General features: G+C 34.8%; 2 protein-coding genes across 3 annotated transcripts; both read right to left on the bottom strand.

Moving 5' to 3' along the window:
• Positions 1 to 5,540: 5,540 nt before the first annotated feature.
• Positions 5,541 to 12,350, bottom strand: LOC111792119 (sec-independent protein translocase protein TATA, chloroplastic). The gene is made up of 2 exons (XM_023673454.1): positions 11,949 to 12,350; positions 5,541 to 5,789 (listed from the first exon to the last, which is right to left on the bottom strand). Exons 1-2 carry the CDS (start codon positions 12,285 to 12,287, stop codon positions 5,655 to 5,657), a joined length of 474 nt encoding a protein of 157 aa, XP_023529222.1. The 5' UTR covers positions 12,288 to 12,350; the 3' UTR covers positions 5,541 to 5,654.
• A 2,186-nt stretch (positions 12,351 to 14,536) lies between these two features.
• LOC111792581 (light-inducible protein CPRF2-like) lies at positions 14,537 to 17,479 on the bottom strand. Of its 2 annotated transcripts, XM_023674090.1 has the most exons (6): positions 16,963 to 17,479; positions 16,619 to 16,685; positions 16,228 to 16,393; positions 15,310 to 15,385; positions 15,108 to 15,233; positions 14,537 to 15,031 (listed from the first exon to the last, which is right to left on the bottom strand). In XM_023674090.1, exons 1-6 carry the CDS (start codon positions 17,401 to 17,403, stop codon positions 14,705 to 14,707), a joined length of 1,203 nt encoding a protein of 400 aa, XP_023529858.1. In that variant the 5' UTR covers positions 17,404 to 17,479; the 3' UTR covers positions 14,537 to 14,704. The 2 variants fall into 2 exon arrangements, with proteins under 2 accessions (XP_023529858.1, XP_023529859.1); XM_023674091.1 differs by lacking the exon at positions 16,619 to 16,685 and having other exon boundaries at positions 16,228 to 16,361.
• Between the last annotated feature and the right edge of the window lie 1,876 nt (positions 17,480 to 19,355).

The following is a 19,355-nucleotide window of genomic DNA, read 5'->3' as shown; positions in this document are numbered from 1 at the left end:
GGGTAAGTCCAAAGCAAAGCCAAGAGCGCTTATGCTAAAAGTGGATAATATCATATCATTGTAGAGATCCGTGCATGCAATTAAATCATATGTGACTGCGGTGTTTGTATACTTGCACTCGTTGCCTATCAGACGTAAGTAACTCAGCTGCATGTAATTTCATTCTTATAGTTGAGCTTGGAACATCCAATTAGCGAGTCATTATGGTTTTTCCTTGACCCACCGCTAGGAGATATTGTCCAATTTGACTCTTTAAATATCGTCATCAGCCTCATGGTTCTTAAATTTCCACACCTTTATATGGAATAAGATCGATATGGGATCTCACAAACACCTCCCTTGGGGCCCAACGTTCTCGCTGGCACACCGTCTAGTGTCTAGTTCTAATATCATTTGTAACAACCTAAGTCCACCGCTAGCAAATATTGTCAGTTTTGGCACATTACATATCACCATCAACCTCACGGTTTTAAAACGTGTCTGTTAGGGAGAGGTTTTCACACCCTTATAAGAAATGTTTCATTCCCCTCTCCAACCGACGTAGAATCTCACACATTAAAACTAATATGATGATATGTTACATGTGTATACATAGCGTCTTCAATCTTAGTCTCTATAAAACCGAACAAGTTTTATTCAACCCTCAACTCGTTTTTTCTCGTTCCGAGTCAAAGTCCTAATCATGAAACTTTCCACAATGAAGAGGATAATATGCCATTAAAGGCACTTGAAGTTGAGGGTAGACCTTAGGACCCTTGCAAATTGAATCTCTAATAATTTCTAAAAGTCTTTGGAGGTGACAACAAGAATCTAGACCAAATAATAGGAGAGCTATGCCCTCAAAAAGCATAGGGAATCAAACAAATTTTTTTAAATTGGCTCGTTAATTATTCCGATCTAAAGATTTGACGTGTTCGTAGGCTGAGTTAGATTGGACTGTGACATTTTCTTCGATTGATCTAATTGTTCGCGTGGTAAATTTTTTAAACTTAAATAACGAACTCAACTCAACGATAAAAATTTTGGGTTAGGTAGTTTGAGTTGTTTCGATCATTTATTCAAATTTTTATCGTTAATAAAAATAAAATATTAGTCTATAAAATATCTATTTATTTATTTTTAAATATTTAATTAAGATCTGTAACTCAATTTAAACATAGTACTGTGCTTTGAAGATTTGATTGGCATAGAAATCGAGTAGCTTGTTGTTATAGTGGTTTCGAGAAAGAGATCTACATGAAACAACCACAAAGTAAGAAATTGGATGGAGGGTAAGAGTGGGTTGGCCCTTCGGTCAAGAGGCAGGATAGCGGTGACCGAAGCGGGATAGCAGCCCACCTGCCCCTTGTCTTCGCTTCTTTACATGAGAGTCAATGAAATTCGGAACCTATCCGAGTTTACTGTTTCGTCAGTTGGGTTAGATCGGGTCAGACATTTTTCAGATTCAATCTAATTATTCGGGTTTAAATTTTTTCAACTCAAACAACTTTTATTAAGTAATGAACTCAACCCAACCCAGTTGAAGATTTTTTAAGACAGTAGTTCCACATTGGCCCGAGAAAATCAGGTGTTTACAAATAAGAACACTATGTTCATTTGTACGAGGCTTTTGTGGAACTCTCGATTTTAATATATATTTTAAAAATTACTGTCTAAATAATAAAAATAAAATAAATATTAAGGTGAAAATTAAAATAATTTTTCATTAAATATTTTAAAAGTTGATAAATGAAAAGGAAAAAAATCTAAAATTTAATATAAATTTTAATTATATATAAAAAAAATAATAATAATTCTGATAGTGGAAGCAATAAAAGTAATAAATAAATAATTCAAAATAATATATGTTTTGTCTTTACATGGAAAGCTTCATCTCCACTTTGGTGAATAATGGTCCAAAATAATAATATTAAATCACCAACTTTTTATTTGATTAGGATTTTCAATAATAATAATAATAATAATAATAATAATAATAATAATAATACTTTTTACAAAAAATTAAATAAAATTAAATTGTAGAAAGGTAGAAGGAATACTTTTAATTCATCATCAATATCCTTTCATTCTTGTTGGATATTGGAAATATAAGAAATTAAATAAATTTCAATAAACTGTCACAGTCCCACTTTCATAGCCATTCATTTTCCACCAATAAGTGAGTTAAGCCTGTTCATTCTTGTGTCGCCTACGGCCAAGCGACGTATACTCGAGCCTCTGGTTTCGGTTCAAGAAGAAAGTTTTAGAAAACGGGAGCAGATTTAAGAAATTGAAATTGGTGTTATATTGGAACGTAAGCAAAAGGTAGCAATAACGGCATATTACATATAATAATTATCGGCAGGGAGAAAGCTCATTAATTTTGTTTTCTTCTTATTTTAAATATCAAATCTTTTAATCCAATTCTAATCAAGTTGAAAAGCTCTTTATTATTATTTATTATTTATTATTATTATTATTATTTTAACAAAGGGCCAATTTTAAAATAAAATATTTAAGAATGTTAACGGAGGATAAAACTCAATTGGATTGAGTTGGTTTAAGGAAACCAATCTAAAAATTCGAGTCGGTTGGATTGATAACGTGAATGGCTCGATACCAATCCAATCGAATCACGTACTTTTAGATTGTTGAATTGTTTTAAGAATTTTTTTTTGTACCGATCCAAAATTTTGAGTTTGTTGAATTAATAACCTATTTTTTTTAATGGTTGAGTTGTTCATTTTTTTAATTATTTAAAAAAATCTACTTATTCAGTAATATGTTACGTCAATAACTAAAATTTCATAAAATTTAAATATTTAACATTACCCGTGTCAAATATTTTTTATTTTCATAACAATCTTACAAGTACGACATGGTTAGTTTAGGTTGTGAACTCTATTTTGTTGGTTTGTCGGGTCTTTCTAACTTACGAACCAAATAGAATTTTTTAGTTTTAAAAAAAATCAATGTAACTGTAGTCCAAATTGTTCAGATTAATAGGTTATATGAACATCGGGAGCACATTTACGTTTTTTTTTTTGTTTTTTTTTTTTTTTTATATTATTGTTGAGAAATGTCATTATGAAATTTAACCGTACCATCTTCAATTTCAATAAATTTTTAAAATTCTAATAATACCCTTGTTCTCCTTCGATTAAAAATTGAGATTTTAAATCATATTATTTTATAAACATTTTATAATTTTGGTGAAAGTGTCAATTTCGATTAAGATAAATAAAATAAGTTATATCCTATTTTTCAAATTTAAATAAAAACTTTTTTCATCCATTTTAAAATCTTGATTTAAAATTTATTTTCCAAGCTAAAAGCTATTTAGAACACTTTCATATAATTTATATTTTAAAATTAAAATTATAGGATAAAAGTTATCAACAAAATTATTAAAATTATAGAATAAAAATAAAAATATTTTTGCTGATAATTATCTATATTTTACTTAATAATTAGTAATAATAATGAAAATTTTAAGATAAAAGAAACAAAGAAAGTCTCGTAAATTAAGAAATTAAAAAATATATCTCGAGAAAAGAGAGGTAGGGGTAAGACGAGGGGAAGAAGAGAGGGAAGAGAAAAATTGTGAGCTCATAACGAGAAGTTTGAGTTTGAGTTATAAGTTGTGAGACATACTTTTCGAATCGAGCGACGTTATGATTTAGACTCATTCGTGGCCTATTTTAAAGAGAACTCAAGCCTCATTTTACTTTTTCGTCTGCCTTTGATGCTTCATGATGTCATCATGAGCCCTGTAAATGCAACAACCTTTGTTGCTCGCTCGAACATGCTTACCAAGAACCAACTCATAAACCGTCTCTTATGATCAAGACATCTCGAACATCCATCCATCCATCCAAGTAATATCGAGGCATAAACCTTCTCATGTCCCGAGTTATTTTTGCATACCATGCTCAGTTAAAAAATCCACTCCACCCAACTTCACACTCAAAACACCTCTTAAAAGAAGTTTGCATACGTCTTTACCTTATTTCAACGCTATTTCTCGACTTTGCATAATTTAACGAACATGACGAGTGATTTGACAATTTGATCCACCTATTAAAAACGAGTACTAATCAAAAAAACATTGACTATTTGGTATTCCATATCTTCCCTCCAAGAAAAAACTTCCCTGAGGGGTCCATATGAGGAATAATCTTGACAAATTTTACAAAAGATCCATCAAATCATGTTGCAAATTATTCAATACTGTAACTATCTAAAGAATCTCTCACTACAAACACAAATATAAACAAATCTCGTGAATGAACAGCATTCAATCCTTCTCAAATCCTCTACATCTTTTTCATAAATATCGAAAATACAAACGAAAACCATCATAGATTGACTCAACAGTCAAAACGAGTCAAAACGAGCAAGACGTAAATCAAAATGCGCATCAAAATCATAAGATCATGACGGCCACTGACTTGATAAGAACATAGTTTTAGATATCTGATGACGAACGCAAGAGGGTTGAATTAGAGTCTCAATCAGCAGATTACAGGCACTTAATGAAAGTTCAGTTGAATCTAACAGCACAACATTTCCCAACTCATCCATTTTGGGTCTTGAAGAACATGAAAGAAGAAGTGTACAATAATATTTATGCCTGGCTACATATAGGATGGTTCAAACTAGTGGGCCACCTAAGAAGACCACAACCAACAAACTTTAAGCCAAATTCTCTGCCCACCCAAAAGCAATTTTAAACGAAGAAAAGTGCATGCTTAAAATGTAAGGCATAAAATAAGGATATGTCACACTCATGAATCAATGGACCTATTATCATATAAAGCACATAAAATAAGGCATCAGTTCAAGACAAAGCAAGTTTGCCTTACAGCTTTCAACTTTGAATTGAAATTGGTCCTTTTCAAAAATCAAACAAAGTCAGGACTTCAAATCAATAAGCAAATTATCGCCCTCATCCAGAAAAGAATAGCTGCAGAACTTTATATAGATTCAAACTGTTATAGCATAATTCCAGACTTTGCATAGAAATCTAAAAACTATTTACCAGAGAGCAAAAGTCATGAATTCAAAAGGCATATAAATACTCTGTTCAGTCATGATATCATAATTCCAGACTTTGCATAGAAATCTAAAAACTATTTACCAGAGAGCAAAAGTCATGAATTCAAAAGGCATATAACTACTTCAGTGTCCCAAATATCATGAGCAATGAGTATCCCAAATGAAATCTATCTGCCCCCGTAGCGATTAACGAAAGTAATGAAGGGTAGAAAGGATTTTAGTGTGGCGGGTGTATAGGCAAGGGGAAGCGTGGGAGCGGGAGGGAAACAGATATCGGGTCATGGCCAAAAGTATTTTTACTACCAATAAAAGAATCATCATGTAGGAGAGTGATATAAAAGTTGATGGTAAGCAGATGATGTAGGGAGGGATACAGATACAGTTGTTAGTAAGGCAAAAAGCTGCCCTCTTGGATCGGCCTTGCTGGTTGTTCTTGAGCTTGTAGCTCATAATTCCTTTTGATTTAATTAGAGTGGAATATGATAGCTATTAGAGACCAGCACTGGAAAACTAATTTTCTTCATTAAGTGATCTTCAGATTCCAAAGACACATTCACATACATAAAGTACAATGATAGGAACAAGTGGACATGAAATTGATGGTACTACCTACCGCTTCATACACTCTCCTTTTGGTTTGATACCTTCAAATCTTGCTTCTCCTCATCATCTACTGATGTAGGCTTTTCTACTGCGGTCTCTCCGATTGACTCGGGCTCTTTCTTCAGCTCGGACTCGAACTCCTTAGCTGCCTGCAATGATATTAGAAACATAAGTCCTACTAGGAAACTCAAAAGCAGATAACCTCGTTTAGCTGATTCTTTAACCATTGAGCAATTGAAGTTTTCCTCGAGCTTGAAAATCAATAAGAAAGATTGAAAACATGTTTCATAAACGAACTTGAAGCTACTTTATCCTTGATTCACTTGAACTATTAGAAGTAACCAATTAGGTTTACGACGAAACCTAGAAATCAATCATTGATCCAATTTGAGTACCTCCACATAATAGACCTCAAAGAGAANAGTAACGGCAGCAAGTGATTGAGTTCAGTAGTTCCTCATATAAAATTATTGACTCTAGAGATATAGTAATATGGAGAAAACTAAATTGTTTCAAGCACCGACAGAACTAGAAACGTACCTTGTTTCAAAGAGAGGAAGACGGGTTACTCACATTTCATTTGATGGTCAGAGGTAAATTGAAAACTAAGCAATGGTACTTCTATGGATTCCCGAGGGAAAAAATAGAGATGTCTCCTACGTTGCCCATATTATGTTCTAACTCACTAACAAATGCTTAAAAGCGTATTTGGAAATGGTTTTAAAAAAGTACAATGAGCAAAAGTAAAGTAAAATTGGTTATGCATTCTTAAAAGTACTTTGGAAGGACTTCCCAATCAAGCACATAGACCATAACGCTCTACAACAAAGTATTTCAAGGCACTTTCCAATTTTTCAAAAAGCATTTTATATTACTCTCCTACATGATTTTTTTTAAACATTTCGAGTCAAAAGTTCTTTTGTCCATGTCAAAAGTGCATTTGACACTTCCAAATATAGCCAAGGTTAATGAAATTAGCAAGAACCTAACTAGTGAACCCTGTGGGAACTCATAACAACAGCAAACTTAAAATGTTGGTTCATATGGTACGTAGCACACAAACTACAAGGCCTCAATATTCAATTTGTCCAAGATATGAAGTTCCCTTTCATAACTCTAAAATAAAAAAGGTATTACATAAACTTCATCTTTGTAATCATAAAATATCGATAACATATAGACTACTAAGTTTAGAAAGAAATGAAAATTCCTTGGGAAATATAAAACTTCAGAGCAATTGATAATTTTACAAAAAAAGAAAGAAAGAAAGAAAGAAAGCTAGACTTCAATTCAATTCAGATAATCATAATTGGAATAATTCTAGTTTGTTTTGTCTCTGAGATGGGGGCTCCAATGTACTTTGGGTAAATGATGCCATGATTCCGGCTATTCGTTATTTAGGGATACACAATTTGATAAGAAAGAATGTTATGCTCAAACGTAAATGGCTCCGAAGGTTGGCCTAAGAGCAATAGGGGTCTAATCCAAAATTTGAAAAAATAAGACAACAACGAAACTGAATTAACAAACTCGATTGGTTAGTGTAAACTAAATGTGTGATTCACACAACTTCCGAATCTTCGGTTTCAGTGTCATTTTTTTTAATTCTTTATCAAGCATCGATTTTGGCGAAAAATAACTTGAAATGACCAACTTCCATCCTATAGAGCAGCACAGACATGGACACACGACATTGGAAACTATACGACATGGAAATATCATTACATCGATTTTCAAAAAAGTAGGACACGACATGTTAATTTTTCCCCCCTTACATATGCATATATTTCGACAAATTATGAATATTTGATACCTTTATTGTAAATTTCTACCTTTAAACATAAAAAGAACATCCAATCAATTCATTAAATAAATAAATAAGATAACAATTAACAAACAACATCAGAAATATCCAATAGTCTTACACAAAACCTCATGAAGTGGTTAGAATGGATTTTGAAAGTTTCTTGGTGGTAAGTCAGCTGTTTGTGCATATTTCTTGGAAGGATATCAAAACTTCAGCAGAAGCATACTTTAAAATTTAAGTGCAGATCAATTCCTTAATAACTGATAAAGCATTGATTTCTGCGTGTTGGGAAAATGGCAATTGGTTGGTGATTTAAATCTGAAGATTGAGAACTGGTTTGATACAAGCATAGTCATCAAAAGTTCATTGAAGGATATGGGGGATGGATTTCGATTAAAAACTAACGGTTTAAGTACCGAAAAAAGCACTTTTGAGGCATTTGGTTATTACTTCGATGGTTGAATTAGTAACTGCTAAGATACTCTTAACCTCATTGATGTTCGACCGCTCACATTCAAGCTAAGAGTAACTGCTAAGATACTCTTAAATTTTTCCTGCAACCTTTGTGGTTCAACGTTATTACAACAAACGTCTCAATTGTAACTCTTATAGTCTTATTATCTTTTCATACATAATGTTAACAATCCCACTGATCTTCTGAACACCTCCCACCAGCCAATATGAATAAAGGTATACAAAGATTTTACTGCCCTTTTATCCATTACTTCCAAGTTTGATTTTTGCAGAACATATGCAGGTTTATGTTCTTTATTAAAACTTTTGAAGAACACTGTTCTTCATTTTCTTCCTTCATTTTCCTCCTCTTTTTCTCCTCCTTTCCTGAAGAGCTGGTGTTAGTTGAAGATGATCCTCCATGATTGAGTCATGGCTCTATTGATATAACAATGGTTGTAAGGATTCCATTTTCATTTCTATTTTTAGTTATTTCCTTTGTTCTAGGAGGATGATCCTCCATGATTGAGTCATGGTTCCATTGATGTAACAATGATTATTATACAACTTGGTACATATAGTCATAAACATCAATGAAGATGGTACCTAAAAATTTCCAATTTAGTCTTGAGTACTTTAACTCAAAGGTTTAAGGTTCCCTCTATTTGAGCCTTACAATTATTCAAAATAGGTCGAAAGAAGAATTCTACTTCTTCCCCCACACAAACACTGTCTACCTCCACTTACGAGAGATCCATAACTCGATCCCAAACTTGAGCCCTTAACAGTGTTGTTGTGGGAGGGAGTAAGGATTAGCCAATATTTGAGAAATTTTCTTAATCTAAAACAAGGGAATAACTAAAAATCAAAATGAAGGTGGAAGACAATTCCACTAATGGGTTCCATACGTGACTGCTTCTTTTTATCATGAGTGTAACGTGTGTACACTTGTAGTGGCATTATATCAAACACCCTTCCTGACTTTCAGCAGCAACTACCCCCGAAGATTGGAGAAAAGATAGGGTGAACGTTTTGCATTGTTTCTCCTTTTCATAGCACGGCATGAGAAATAGAATATGCACGTTATTCTCCGATGGTTTGAGACCTCCTTCATCCACCTATTAATGAATAAACCTCCATAACAAGGTAACACTTTTAATCACCTACAAAGTAACATCTCCGCTGGCTAATAATTTTTTTTTTTCATTCCAATCTTCGAAGTTCATAGCAAAGTCACCTACAGTCACCATCCAACGTAGACGCACAAATCTTTTGCCAATTCTGCAGCAAGACATCTCAATATCTCCCCATTTCTACATGGATAGGATCCAACATGAAATCCTCCTTAATCGTCTTCTTCAATGTATCAAGAATATCATACCAACAATCATTAGTCCAAATGGAAATGTTTATTGCAAATGCTTCGGATCAAGGCACTTCTCCTCTGTTTTTGTGAATGAAATTGCTTCTTTAAGAAAACGGAACCAAGTAAAAATAATGTTTCCCCGGTTTATCTGGTTGAATCTATGATTCCCGACCCTTAAAGATTCCGTTTGTTTACTATCTCGTTGAATCTTTATTTCCCACTCCTTTGTTTTATAGATTCTAATTGTCATACTTCACCCTTTACCATACTACACCAACCAGTGTCCAACCACACCTCCCACATACCGCTTTGATAATATAATTCCAAAACATATTTACTTTCCGCTTAAAAGGATGGGGTTGGCAAAGGTTCCGTGTGATAGACACTAAAAGACCCTCCACCAGATTGAACACTTCAGCACAAGAACATCAAGGCTTCTGACTAAAGGAACAGAACAGATGGGTATGGTCTTCCAACTTTTTTGCACAAAATACACAAACTATGTGAGAAGCACACAGGGTAGGTTGTACGACAGCTTACGATCATGCCATTGAGATTTCCAAGAACTTTTCTTCTTTTCTTATTCAACATGCTAAAGGTCCTCTCAAGAAAGAGGGTGGAGTTCCCACCTATTTAAGTCCATTTTTATCACGATAGCTGAGCCAGAACAACAGGTTCATAGACAGTTACAGAAGTATTATTTGATTCATTTTAAATGTTCGGAATGACTTTGTTGTGCCGTAATGCCACAACTTTCAATTCTATGATACCACTTGTTGTACCCAAGCGCCACAACCAAAATGTTTTGATACCCATTTGTTGTAGCGTAAGCGAAAGCAAGATCGGTTGCACCCACACTCACAAACAGAAAATTAAACAACGAGACACAAAGATTTACGTGGATTGGAGGGAATAAATTCTCCTACATCCACGGTTGGTAGTCAATCACACTATAACCAAAGTGTTTACAAGTGTATCTCTCACACTCTCACACTACAACAAAGTCTCTCAACAAAGTTCCTCCCAATTGCCTCTAGGCAAATACAAAATGACAATGTGTAATAGCCCAGATCTACCGCTAGCAGATATTGTCCTCTTTGAGCTCTCCGGGATTCCCCTCAAGGCTTTAAAACGTGTTTGTTAGGGGAAGGTTTCCACGCCCTTATAAAGGGTATTTTGTTCTCCTCTCCAACCAATGTGGGACATCACAATCCACCCCCCTTCGGGGCCCAGCGTCCTCACTGGCACTCGTTCCTTTCTTCAATCGATGTGGGACCGCCACCAAATCCACCCCCTTTGGGGCCAGCGTCCTTACTGGCACACCGCCTCGTGTCTACCCCCCTTTGGGGAACAGCCTCCTCGCTAGCACATAGTCCGGTGCCTGGCTCTGATACCATTTGTAACAGCCCAGATCCACCGCTAGCAGATATTGTCCTCTTTGAGCTCTCCCTTTCGGGTTTCCCCTCAAGGCTTTAAAACGCATCTGCTAGGGGAAGGTTTCCACACCCTTATAAAGGGTGTTTTGTTCTCCTCTCCAACCAATGTGGGACTTCAAACAATGACTCCACACCTCAAAGCAATGCTAGACAAGCCTTTATATAGGCATATCAATACTAATTCNCAAAGTTCCTCCCAATTGCCTCTAGGCAAATACAAAATGACAATGTGTAATAGCCCAGATCTACCGCTAGCAGATATTGTCCTCTTTGAGCTCTCCGGGATTCCCCTCAAGGCTTTAAAACGTGTTTGTTAGGGGAAGGTTTCCACGCCCTTATAAAGGGTATTTTGTTCTCCTCTCCAACCAATGTGGGACATCACAATCCACCCCCCTTCGGGGCCCAGCGTCCTCACTGGCACTCGTTCCTTTCTTCAATCGATGTGGGACCGCCACCAAATCCACCCCCTTTGGGGCCAGCGTCCTTACTGGCACACCGCCTCGTGTCTACCCCCCTTTGGGGAACAGCCTCCTCGCTAGCACATAGTCCGGTGCCTGGCTCTGATACCATTTGTAACAGCCCAGATCCACCGCTAGCAGATATTGTCCTCTTTGAGCTCTCCCTTTCGGGTTTCCCCTCAAGGCTTTAAAACGCATCTGCTAGGGGAAGGTTTCCACACCCTTATAAAGGGTGTTTTGTTCTCCTCTCCAACCAATGTGGGACTTCAAACAATGACTCCACACCTCAAAGCAATGCTAGACAAGCCTTTATATAGGCATATCAATACTAATTCTCATACATGAACCAAATAAATGAGAATATGAGCTAAAAGGGTTATGAACTAAAGGAGTGGTATGACAATACATCTTCATGAAAACTTACAACAGATTTTGATAGGACTGTTTTTAAGTGAAGCATTTCTATTTACATCCAGAAAAAGGCACGAAACCAAGGCTTCATCTAATTCCAAACTATTGTTGTTCAAGTCCCATGAAAAAGTAGATAAGCTTTCTAGTTAGCTAAAACGTACTTTGCATCAATTCAATCTCATTTCAAATTCAGTAAAAATCTTCCCTAATCCGACTATACGAAACAACAATCATCAAATAATCAATTTCCAAACATCTACACCACATACTATCCAAATCCAGTGGAAAAAAACTCTTCCCGATATCAAATCCCTAACAATCAACAATTTCCGAGCAACCAAACTGACACAATTGATTAAAACCACACATAAACATACCTGTTGGAAGCTCTTGACCGTTTTTCCAATACTCTTCCCAACTTCAGGCAACTTCTTCGGGCCAAAAACCAGAGCGGCAACGCCGGCAATTACAACAAGCTCAGGCACTCCAAGTCCAAACAGAGCGTTACAAGTGAGACCCTTATGAGCTCTATCCATCGTCTTTCTGGACCTGGTGGTTCGCAATAGCAAAGAATGGCTATGGTCGCCTTTGTTGAAGGAATTGGCGGTGGCATTGTTGGCGAAGAAGGAGGATTTGGAGGAGGAAAACGGAGGGGAAAACGATGGAAGCCTGGGAATGGAAGATGTGAAGGATAAAGTTGCAGATGAGATTACCATGGCGGGCGTCGTTGAGGGGAAAATCTTGATTCTGGGAATTGGAAAGTTTATCGGTTTGATGATTACGATTGTGATTTTAGTTCATTTATTTCGATTTTTTTTTTCTTTTTCTTGCAATTTTCACACGTGGATTGAACTCTAACGAAAACTGTGATTTTACTCTCGCCCTTCCCTCAAGACGCTTCAGCTATCGAAAGTGTCTTTTATTCTCCTCTCCAACCAATGTGGGGCATCACAATGGCAGAGTCTCGTAGATTTCTTAATTGTTGTCATATATACTCTCCTCGCTCTAATTAGTCAAATTCAGTACCAAATTCTCACTCGTTGACTTTAAGTGGGTTCGATGACAACACGCTAGTTCGAACTAGAAATGTTCATGAGTTGGGTCGAGTTGAAATATTTTTTAAACCGAACCCAATTGTTCGATTCGTAAAATTTTCAACCTAAACCATCTTTATTAATTAACGAACTCAATCCAATTCAAACATAGGTTCGTTAACATCATTTATCTAAATTTTTATTTTAATGAAAGTAAATTAGTAGTTTGAATAAAAATCTATTTACTTATTTTAAAATATTTAACTAAATTTTTTTGCTAACTATTTTCAACATATATTTAAAAAAAAATTAAATAGTTAAAATTTATTTTGAAATGGGTGAGGAGAATGAATAATAAAAAATAAATCTAAAATTAATTAAATAAATAAATGTATATATAATATTTTAGAATTAATTTTATTCCGCTCCATTAATTTTAGGGAAACTTATGAACCAACCCATTCATAAATTTTTCATTTATTATGAATTAAAAAAAAATTAAGTTGATAATATCATGCATTTGATAATTATTGTATATTGATTCAGATAAGCATTGACGAGCGTTTGTGTGTCATATACTTCTAATATCTACGATCATTTTAAGCCACAAGTCATATATTCCATTCGAAATTTTTTTACCGTTGAGTAAAAGTTCAAATTGTTCCATCGCATCATATTAAGACGAGTTTTCAAAAGAGATCGAAAATATACGCTAAATTTGTTTATGTAATTATTAGATATCTTGAACCCTAAATGAGTAGCGTGTTAATTACTACCCAATTTCCTAATTGTCGTCATAATTTAGCATTAATGAAGGCTAAGTAAGTGATTTAAGTCGTAAGAAGGCTAGTTAGGTGCCTAAAGTTGGCCTCATCTAGCAGCTCCAAAGTTCAAAGGAGTTGGTTTACTTTCCTTCGTAATTAAATTTTTAATTATATCGCTGTGTACGGATGAGGATGGTTGGGAGTGAGTCCCATATCGGCTAATTTAGGAAATGATCATAGGTTTATAATTAAGGAATACTATCTTTATTGGTATTAGACTTTGTAGGGAAGCTCAAAGCAAAGCTACCAGAGCTTAAGCTCAAAGTGGACAATATCATATTATTGTGGAGAGTCGTGATTTTTAACATGTGCTACAAATTGTTTTTGGTGAATAATAAGAGCATTACATGTTCTAGACCTATTTTTTGTTTATTTTTCAACAAGATTTTTAGTTCGAATCTTTAGAATTACGTGCTTTTCATATCATTATGTTTTCGGTTCGGGTGTTCTTGAAACTCGGGCTTGTGTTCATGCATATATAGAGAACATAATTGATTCCCCTGAGAGGAGGAGCTCTAGTGTGAGATTTCACGTTGGTTGGAGAGGGGGATGAAGCATTCCTTACAAGGGTGTGGAAACCTCTCCCTAGCTAGTAGACACGTTTTAAAACTGTGAAACTGACGACGAGACGTAACGGGCAAAAGCGGACAATATCTATTAGCGGTAGGCTTGGGCTGTTACAAATGATATTAGAGCTAGACATTGAGCAATATGCCAACAAGGACACTGAGCCTCGAGGGGGTGGACATCGGGCGGTGCACCAACGAGGTTGCTGAGCCCCAAAGGGGGGTGGGTTGTGAGATCCACATCGATTGAAGAGGGGAACGAGTGCCAACGAGAACGCTGGGTTTCAAAGGGAGGTGGATTGTGAGATTCCACATCAGTTGTAGAGAGGAACGAAACATTTTTTATAAGAGCGTAGAAACCTCTCCCTAACAGACGTGTTTTAAAACTATGAGGCTGACAACAATATGTAACGGGCTGAAGCGGACAATATCTACTAGCGGTGAGCTTGGGCTGTTACACCCACATTGGTTAATCAAGGGGAAGATCATGGGTCTATAAGCAAAGGAACACCATCTCCATTAGTACGAGACCATTTAGAAAAATCAAAAGCAAAACCACGAGAGTTTATGCTCACAGTGGACAATATCATATCTAGGTTCAGTTCGAATGACGATGGATATTGACCTCAAACATACAATCAGGTTCATTCAAAGAATATGACAGAATAAACCTTTCATACACTTAAAACAAGAACAACAAACAACACTGTTATTGGTGATCTCCCTTTCCTGATGGTTCACAGCACCCTGAGCTCCCCCGGATGCGCTTTTGAAGGCGCTCCAAACTTGCCACTCGACGCAACGAACCTGTTTTCACCATCTTCTTCCCTGACACCGTTGCTGCTTTTGCCACACAATTCAGCTGAGTATCAGCAGAAGATATGTCGGCAGCATGATTGCTAGCTGCATCTCTTGATGTCTTTGAGGGGCTCCCATCAAAGGATTGCATGCTCATTGACAATCCTTCCGACGACATGCCATAGAACATCGGTTTCGAACCCGTAATTCTCTTTACGGTTTCCTCAGCCATTTGTACCTGAAAACGTCATCGTTCTCGTCATCGTCGTATCAACACCGAACGAATGAAGAACGAGCTAGTACTTTGTACTTACCTTTGCTTTCAAAGTTTCAAGGTCAGCTTTTAGAACTCTGTTATTAACAGCTGATTCATTGTACTTCTGGCTTATATCATTGAAATGCTTCAGCAATGCAGAATTTTCAACTCTTAATTCAGCAACCTGTCAACAATGAATCGAATCGAGTTTATAACGGACTTATTAGAATTAGATAGATTTGATATTGTTCGATGTTGACCTGTGTCTCGAGCTCAGTCAAATGTGCTTGCTTTCTCTTTCTTGAACGTCTAGCTGATTCTCTGTTAGAAAGCATTCTGAAGAAAATAATTGTGTTAGTATCTACGATAACGGTTTTTGTTGGAGTTTGATTGGGTTCTTCATGTTGGTAATCGTGAAGACATATAGTGACTTATAACGCTCGTTGAATAAGTGATATTTGGTCGAGTCACTGTCAGATAACTCAACTTTCCAACCGAAATTTTAGTATCTCTTTGGATCGAGAGAGACAAATACTTGGTAAGACTAGGACAACTTCAGTATTCCTTTTGGACATGAGAATCGCCGTGGAAATACGCATTTTAAGGAATTGGGATCTAACTTGGTACGATGAGGATTGACATCTCGAACAAAACGAGTGCAACCAAATATTCATATTACCTAGCACATACATTTTAAATGGTTGTACGGTAACATCTCAAGCCCACCGTTAGTAGATATTGTCTTCTTTGAGTTGTTACAAATGGTATTAGAGACACCGAACGGTGTGCCAACGAGGACACTGGCCCCCAAAAGGGTTGGATTGTGAAATCCCACCTCGGTTGGAGAGGACAACAAAACATTAAGGGTATGAAAATATCTCCCTAGAAGACGCGTTTTAAAACCTTGAGGGGAAGCCATTGAATGGAAAGTCCAAAGAGAACATATTTGCTAGCGTTACGCTTGGACTATTACACTTTTTTGTATATTATCCTTTGATGGATCCTGATCAACGTGATTATCCATCACAAACAAACTGAATGACGACGTGACATGTTTACTAGACAAGTGGACTAATTTGGCACAAAGCTAAACAGACACGACCATTAAAGATCCAATTTATTACTCTACTAAAATAGAATTATAAAATATAACAGAGTCAAAATGTTATAATATTTACCTCCTGACACGTTTAGCATAAGCAGGATCCTTACGTTCACTCGTACCATCTTCTCCTTCAACGACATCATCTTCTTCATCAGTCGTTTGCTCTATGGATGACGATATAGTTGCCGAGCTGCCAAGAATCCCGACCTTTTTTTGCACACAAGGTGAGCTAGTAATTCCTAAACGTTCATTAATCTTTATAACATGATCATCAAAAATAATATTCTCTTAAGGAGAAAAAAAAAGTACAGTAAAAATGTGGACAAAAATGAAAATTAGATCGAGGGTGCAACAAACATAGGTAGGATCAAAAGTCCCACTAATGTTTGCTGCACTCTCGATCCCAATTCTATTTCTTATTCTTAACATGGTATCAGAGCATAATTCTTAACAAAATTGCAAACCTTTTGAAGATTGAGACGCTAAAGGAGAACTTGCACATGAATCTTGAGCTTTCATCATATAAGACCCCTATTTCACATTAATCACCAACCACTAAATTTAAAATTTTTAAATTTGTAAACGTTTTATTTTTTATTTCTTTAAAAAAATTAAAGCTATTTTTGAAAATTTTTAAAAAATTTATCTAGAAAAACATATATTTTAAATTGATTAAGCACATGAAAATATATTTATAAATATTATTGAAATAAAATTTTGTAGTTTTTAAAGTAAAAATTACAAATAATGAAAAGGTAAAAAGTAAAAAGTAAAAAGTAAAAAGTAAAAAGTAAATATAAAATCTTACTCGGCACAAGGCTACAGCGGCACACGCCAAATTGAGCTTGCTTTTCAGAAGCGCCTGATAGTCACCGGAGTCCGATGGAACACACGGCGGTCCAATCTTGACGGATTCCGCCGCCTTAATCTTCTCCATCCTCGACGTCGCACTACTACTACTACATATTTCATTCCGATTGCTCTGTTTCTGCAGAATCTGATTCGCATTTTCTCCAGATTCCTTATTCTCAGATCGATCGTCGGGGGAGGGAGAAGCCGGCGGCGGAGGCGGAGAAGTCGAGGAGTCCGATACAGAGGCTTCCTGAAGAAACCGCCGGAACGACCATTCCGATGCGCTCCGGTTCAATTTCGACGATTCTTCCGGCTCTGTAGGAACTGCTCGCGGCGGCGAGGACAAGAACTGATCGGCGATTCCGTCAACGGAGAATACTCTATCCATTGATCTCATGAATTTCCGCCTCAGGTTTTTCTGGTTCGCGATTCTTCAAACCTGACGACGATTCATTTCAGTTTTACGATTTTATCTCCCTTTTGCCCCTTCTTTTAAAATTAAAATAAAATTAAAAAACTTATTTATTTAATAAATAAAAATTTAAGTGTACAAAATACGTATAAATTTAAATAATTAAATCATTAGTCTTGATCCTACGTGTGAGTCAAGATCTAAAAGGGTGACCATCATCGATTACAAGTTTAATTTAAGAGTGATTATATTTATTTACTAAGAATCTCTAACTTTGCATTGAACGCTTAATATATTTTAGGCCACTTCTACTAATTTTACCGTTAGTATTTTTAGTTATCGATTAACCACAAGAATATTATAAAATAAATGTCATCGCGTAATAATTGAAATTTAAGCTAAAGTTCATTAATAAAAAGGAATATAAAAAATGGTACTGTTAGTATTTTTAGTTACCGATTAACCACAAGAATATTATAAAATAAATGTCATCGCTTAATAATTAAAATTTAAGCTAAAGTTTATTAATAAAAAAGAATATCAAAAGTGGCTCGACAAAATATATATAAAAAATATATCTTTCTACGCAATAATAATTATATTTTTTTTCTTTTAAAAAAACTGGTAATTTAATCTCCAACAAAATACTTTTATTTTATTTTATTTTTCACTACAAAAGAGACTGAAATTTGATAATAAATTTGATAATAAATCTTCAATTATATTAAAAAAGTAATATTATAATATAACATTGTTAATTAAATAAATAAATCATGATGGGATAATGTTTAAATTATAAATAAATAAAAAAAATAAAAAATAAAAAAAAAGAATTACACGTAGGATCCACACACGAGTTTATCGTTATTGTCAAGTTGTTGCTGAGTCTTTGTTGATAGGATTGAAGGACTATTTCCACAAGACCTTATGTCCTCCAAAAATAATTTTAAAATAATTTTTTTATTATTTTATTTTTGAAATTAATAATATTATTTTAATCCAACTTATCCCAACATCCCAACCGTTTATTTCAGTTATATGATTCTCATTTCCATACTTTTTTTTATTTAATTATTTAATTATTATTATTTTTAAAAACTATGTATGCTTCCTCATATATACTAGAATTTTGAAAATATTTTTTTTAAAAAACAAATAATAAAATTAAAATTAAAATAATATTTTTTTTCCTTTAGTACGGCGGCATCTAAGTTAGTTGCATTATTTTTTTATTAAAAGATTTTTAAATTATTATTTGCCAAGTAGACTCATGTTTGTGGATAAACTTGCGGAGTGGGGCCCGCGTGAGTCATTGTGGGGCCCGCAGAATTCTGNTGATAAGTTAAATGAATTTCCCTCCTATTTTTTTTTGTTTATTTATTTATTTAGTATTATTTTAATTATTAGTTTTACACTNTTTTTTTTTTTTCTATTTATTTATTTATTTAGTATTATTTTAATTATTAGTTTTACACTTTTTTTTTTTAAATAATTTGAATGGTAAAAGTTTAAACGGTTAAGTTAAAAAGGTTAGTAAAAGTTTAATATTTCTCAATTGAAATATCTATTTAATTCTGTAGTGTCGGGTCGTGGGTGAATTGTGTAAATCTATCTAGAACAAAGAGGATTTCTTGTTTAGACGGGAAATAGGAGAAGGAGTAGAATCTGGCTAGAACAAAGAGGATTTCTTGTTTAGACGGGAAATAGGAGAAGAAGTAGAGAGAGATTTCTCCTCGATAGATAAATAGGACTGAGAATATAATTATATTTCTGGTCGTTCCCGCCCAAATTAATATAAATATAAATTTCTTAGAGGAACTTTCTAAATTTTATTGCAAGTTTCAATGAGTTTACTATTAAAAAATGAATCGTATTCATTGAAAAGGTTTTTTTTTTTTTTTAATGACGGTTCCTTATACGAATAATAAGGAAGAAAA

The sequence above is a fragment of the Cucurbita pepo genome, chromosome LG04 (genome assembly GCF_002806865.2).
Source record: "Cucurbita pepo subsp. pepo cultivar mu-cu-16 chromosome LG04, ASM280686v2, whole genome shotgun sequence".
Classification (NCBI taxonomy): Eukaryota; Viridiplantae; Streptophyta; class Magnoliopsida; order Cucurbitales; family Cucurbitaceae; genus Cucurbita; species Cucurbita pepo.
The sequence above is the reverse complement of the archived record's forward strand: the minus strand, read 5'-3'. Positions and strand labels throughout refer to the sequence as shown.

What these genes read in the sequence shown, in the direction of transcription:
- LOC111792119 (XM_023673454.1), bottom strand. Translation starts at nt 12,287, where the DNA reads ATGGTAATCTCATCTGCAACTTTATCCTTCACATCTTCCATTCCCAGG. An exon ending in CGGTCAAGAGCTTCCAACAG is followed by an intron (nt 5,790 to 11,948) that starts GTATGTTTATGT and finishes ATATCATTGCAG; the next exon opens with GCAGCTAAGGAGTTCGAGTC.
- LOC111792581 (XM_023674090.1), bottom strand. Translation starts at nt 17,403, where the DNA reads ATGAGATCAATGGATAGAGTATTCTCCGTTGACGGAATCGCCGATCAG. An exon ending in AGCGTCTCAATCTTCAAAAG is followed by an intron (nt 16,394 to 16,618) that starts GTTTGCAATTTT and finishes ATGAACGTTTAG; the next exon opens with GAATTACTAGCTCACCTTGT. An exon ending in TTGAAACTTTGAAAGCAAAG is followed by an intron (nt 15,032 to 15,107) that starts GTAAGTACAAAG and finishes TGACGTTTTCAG; the next exon opens with GTACAAATGGCTGAGGAAAC.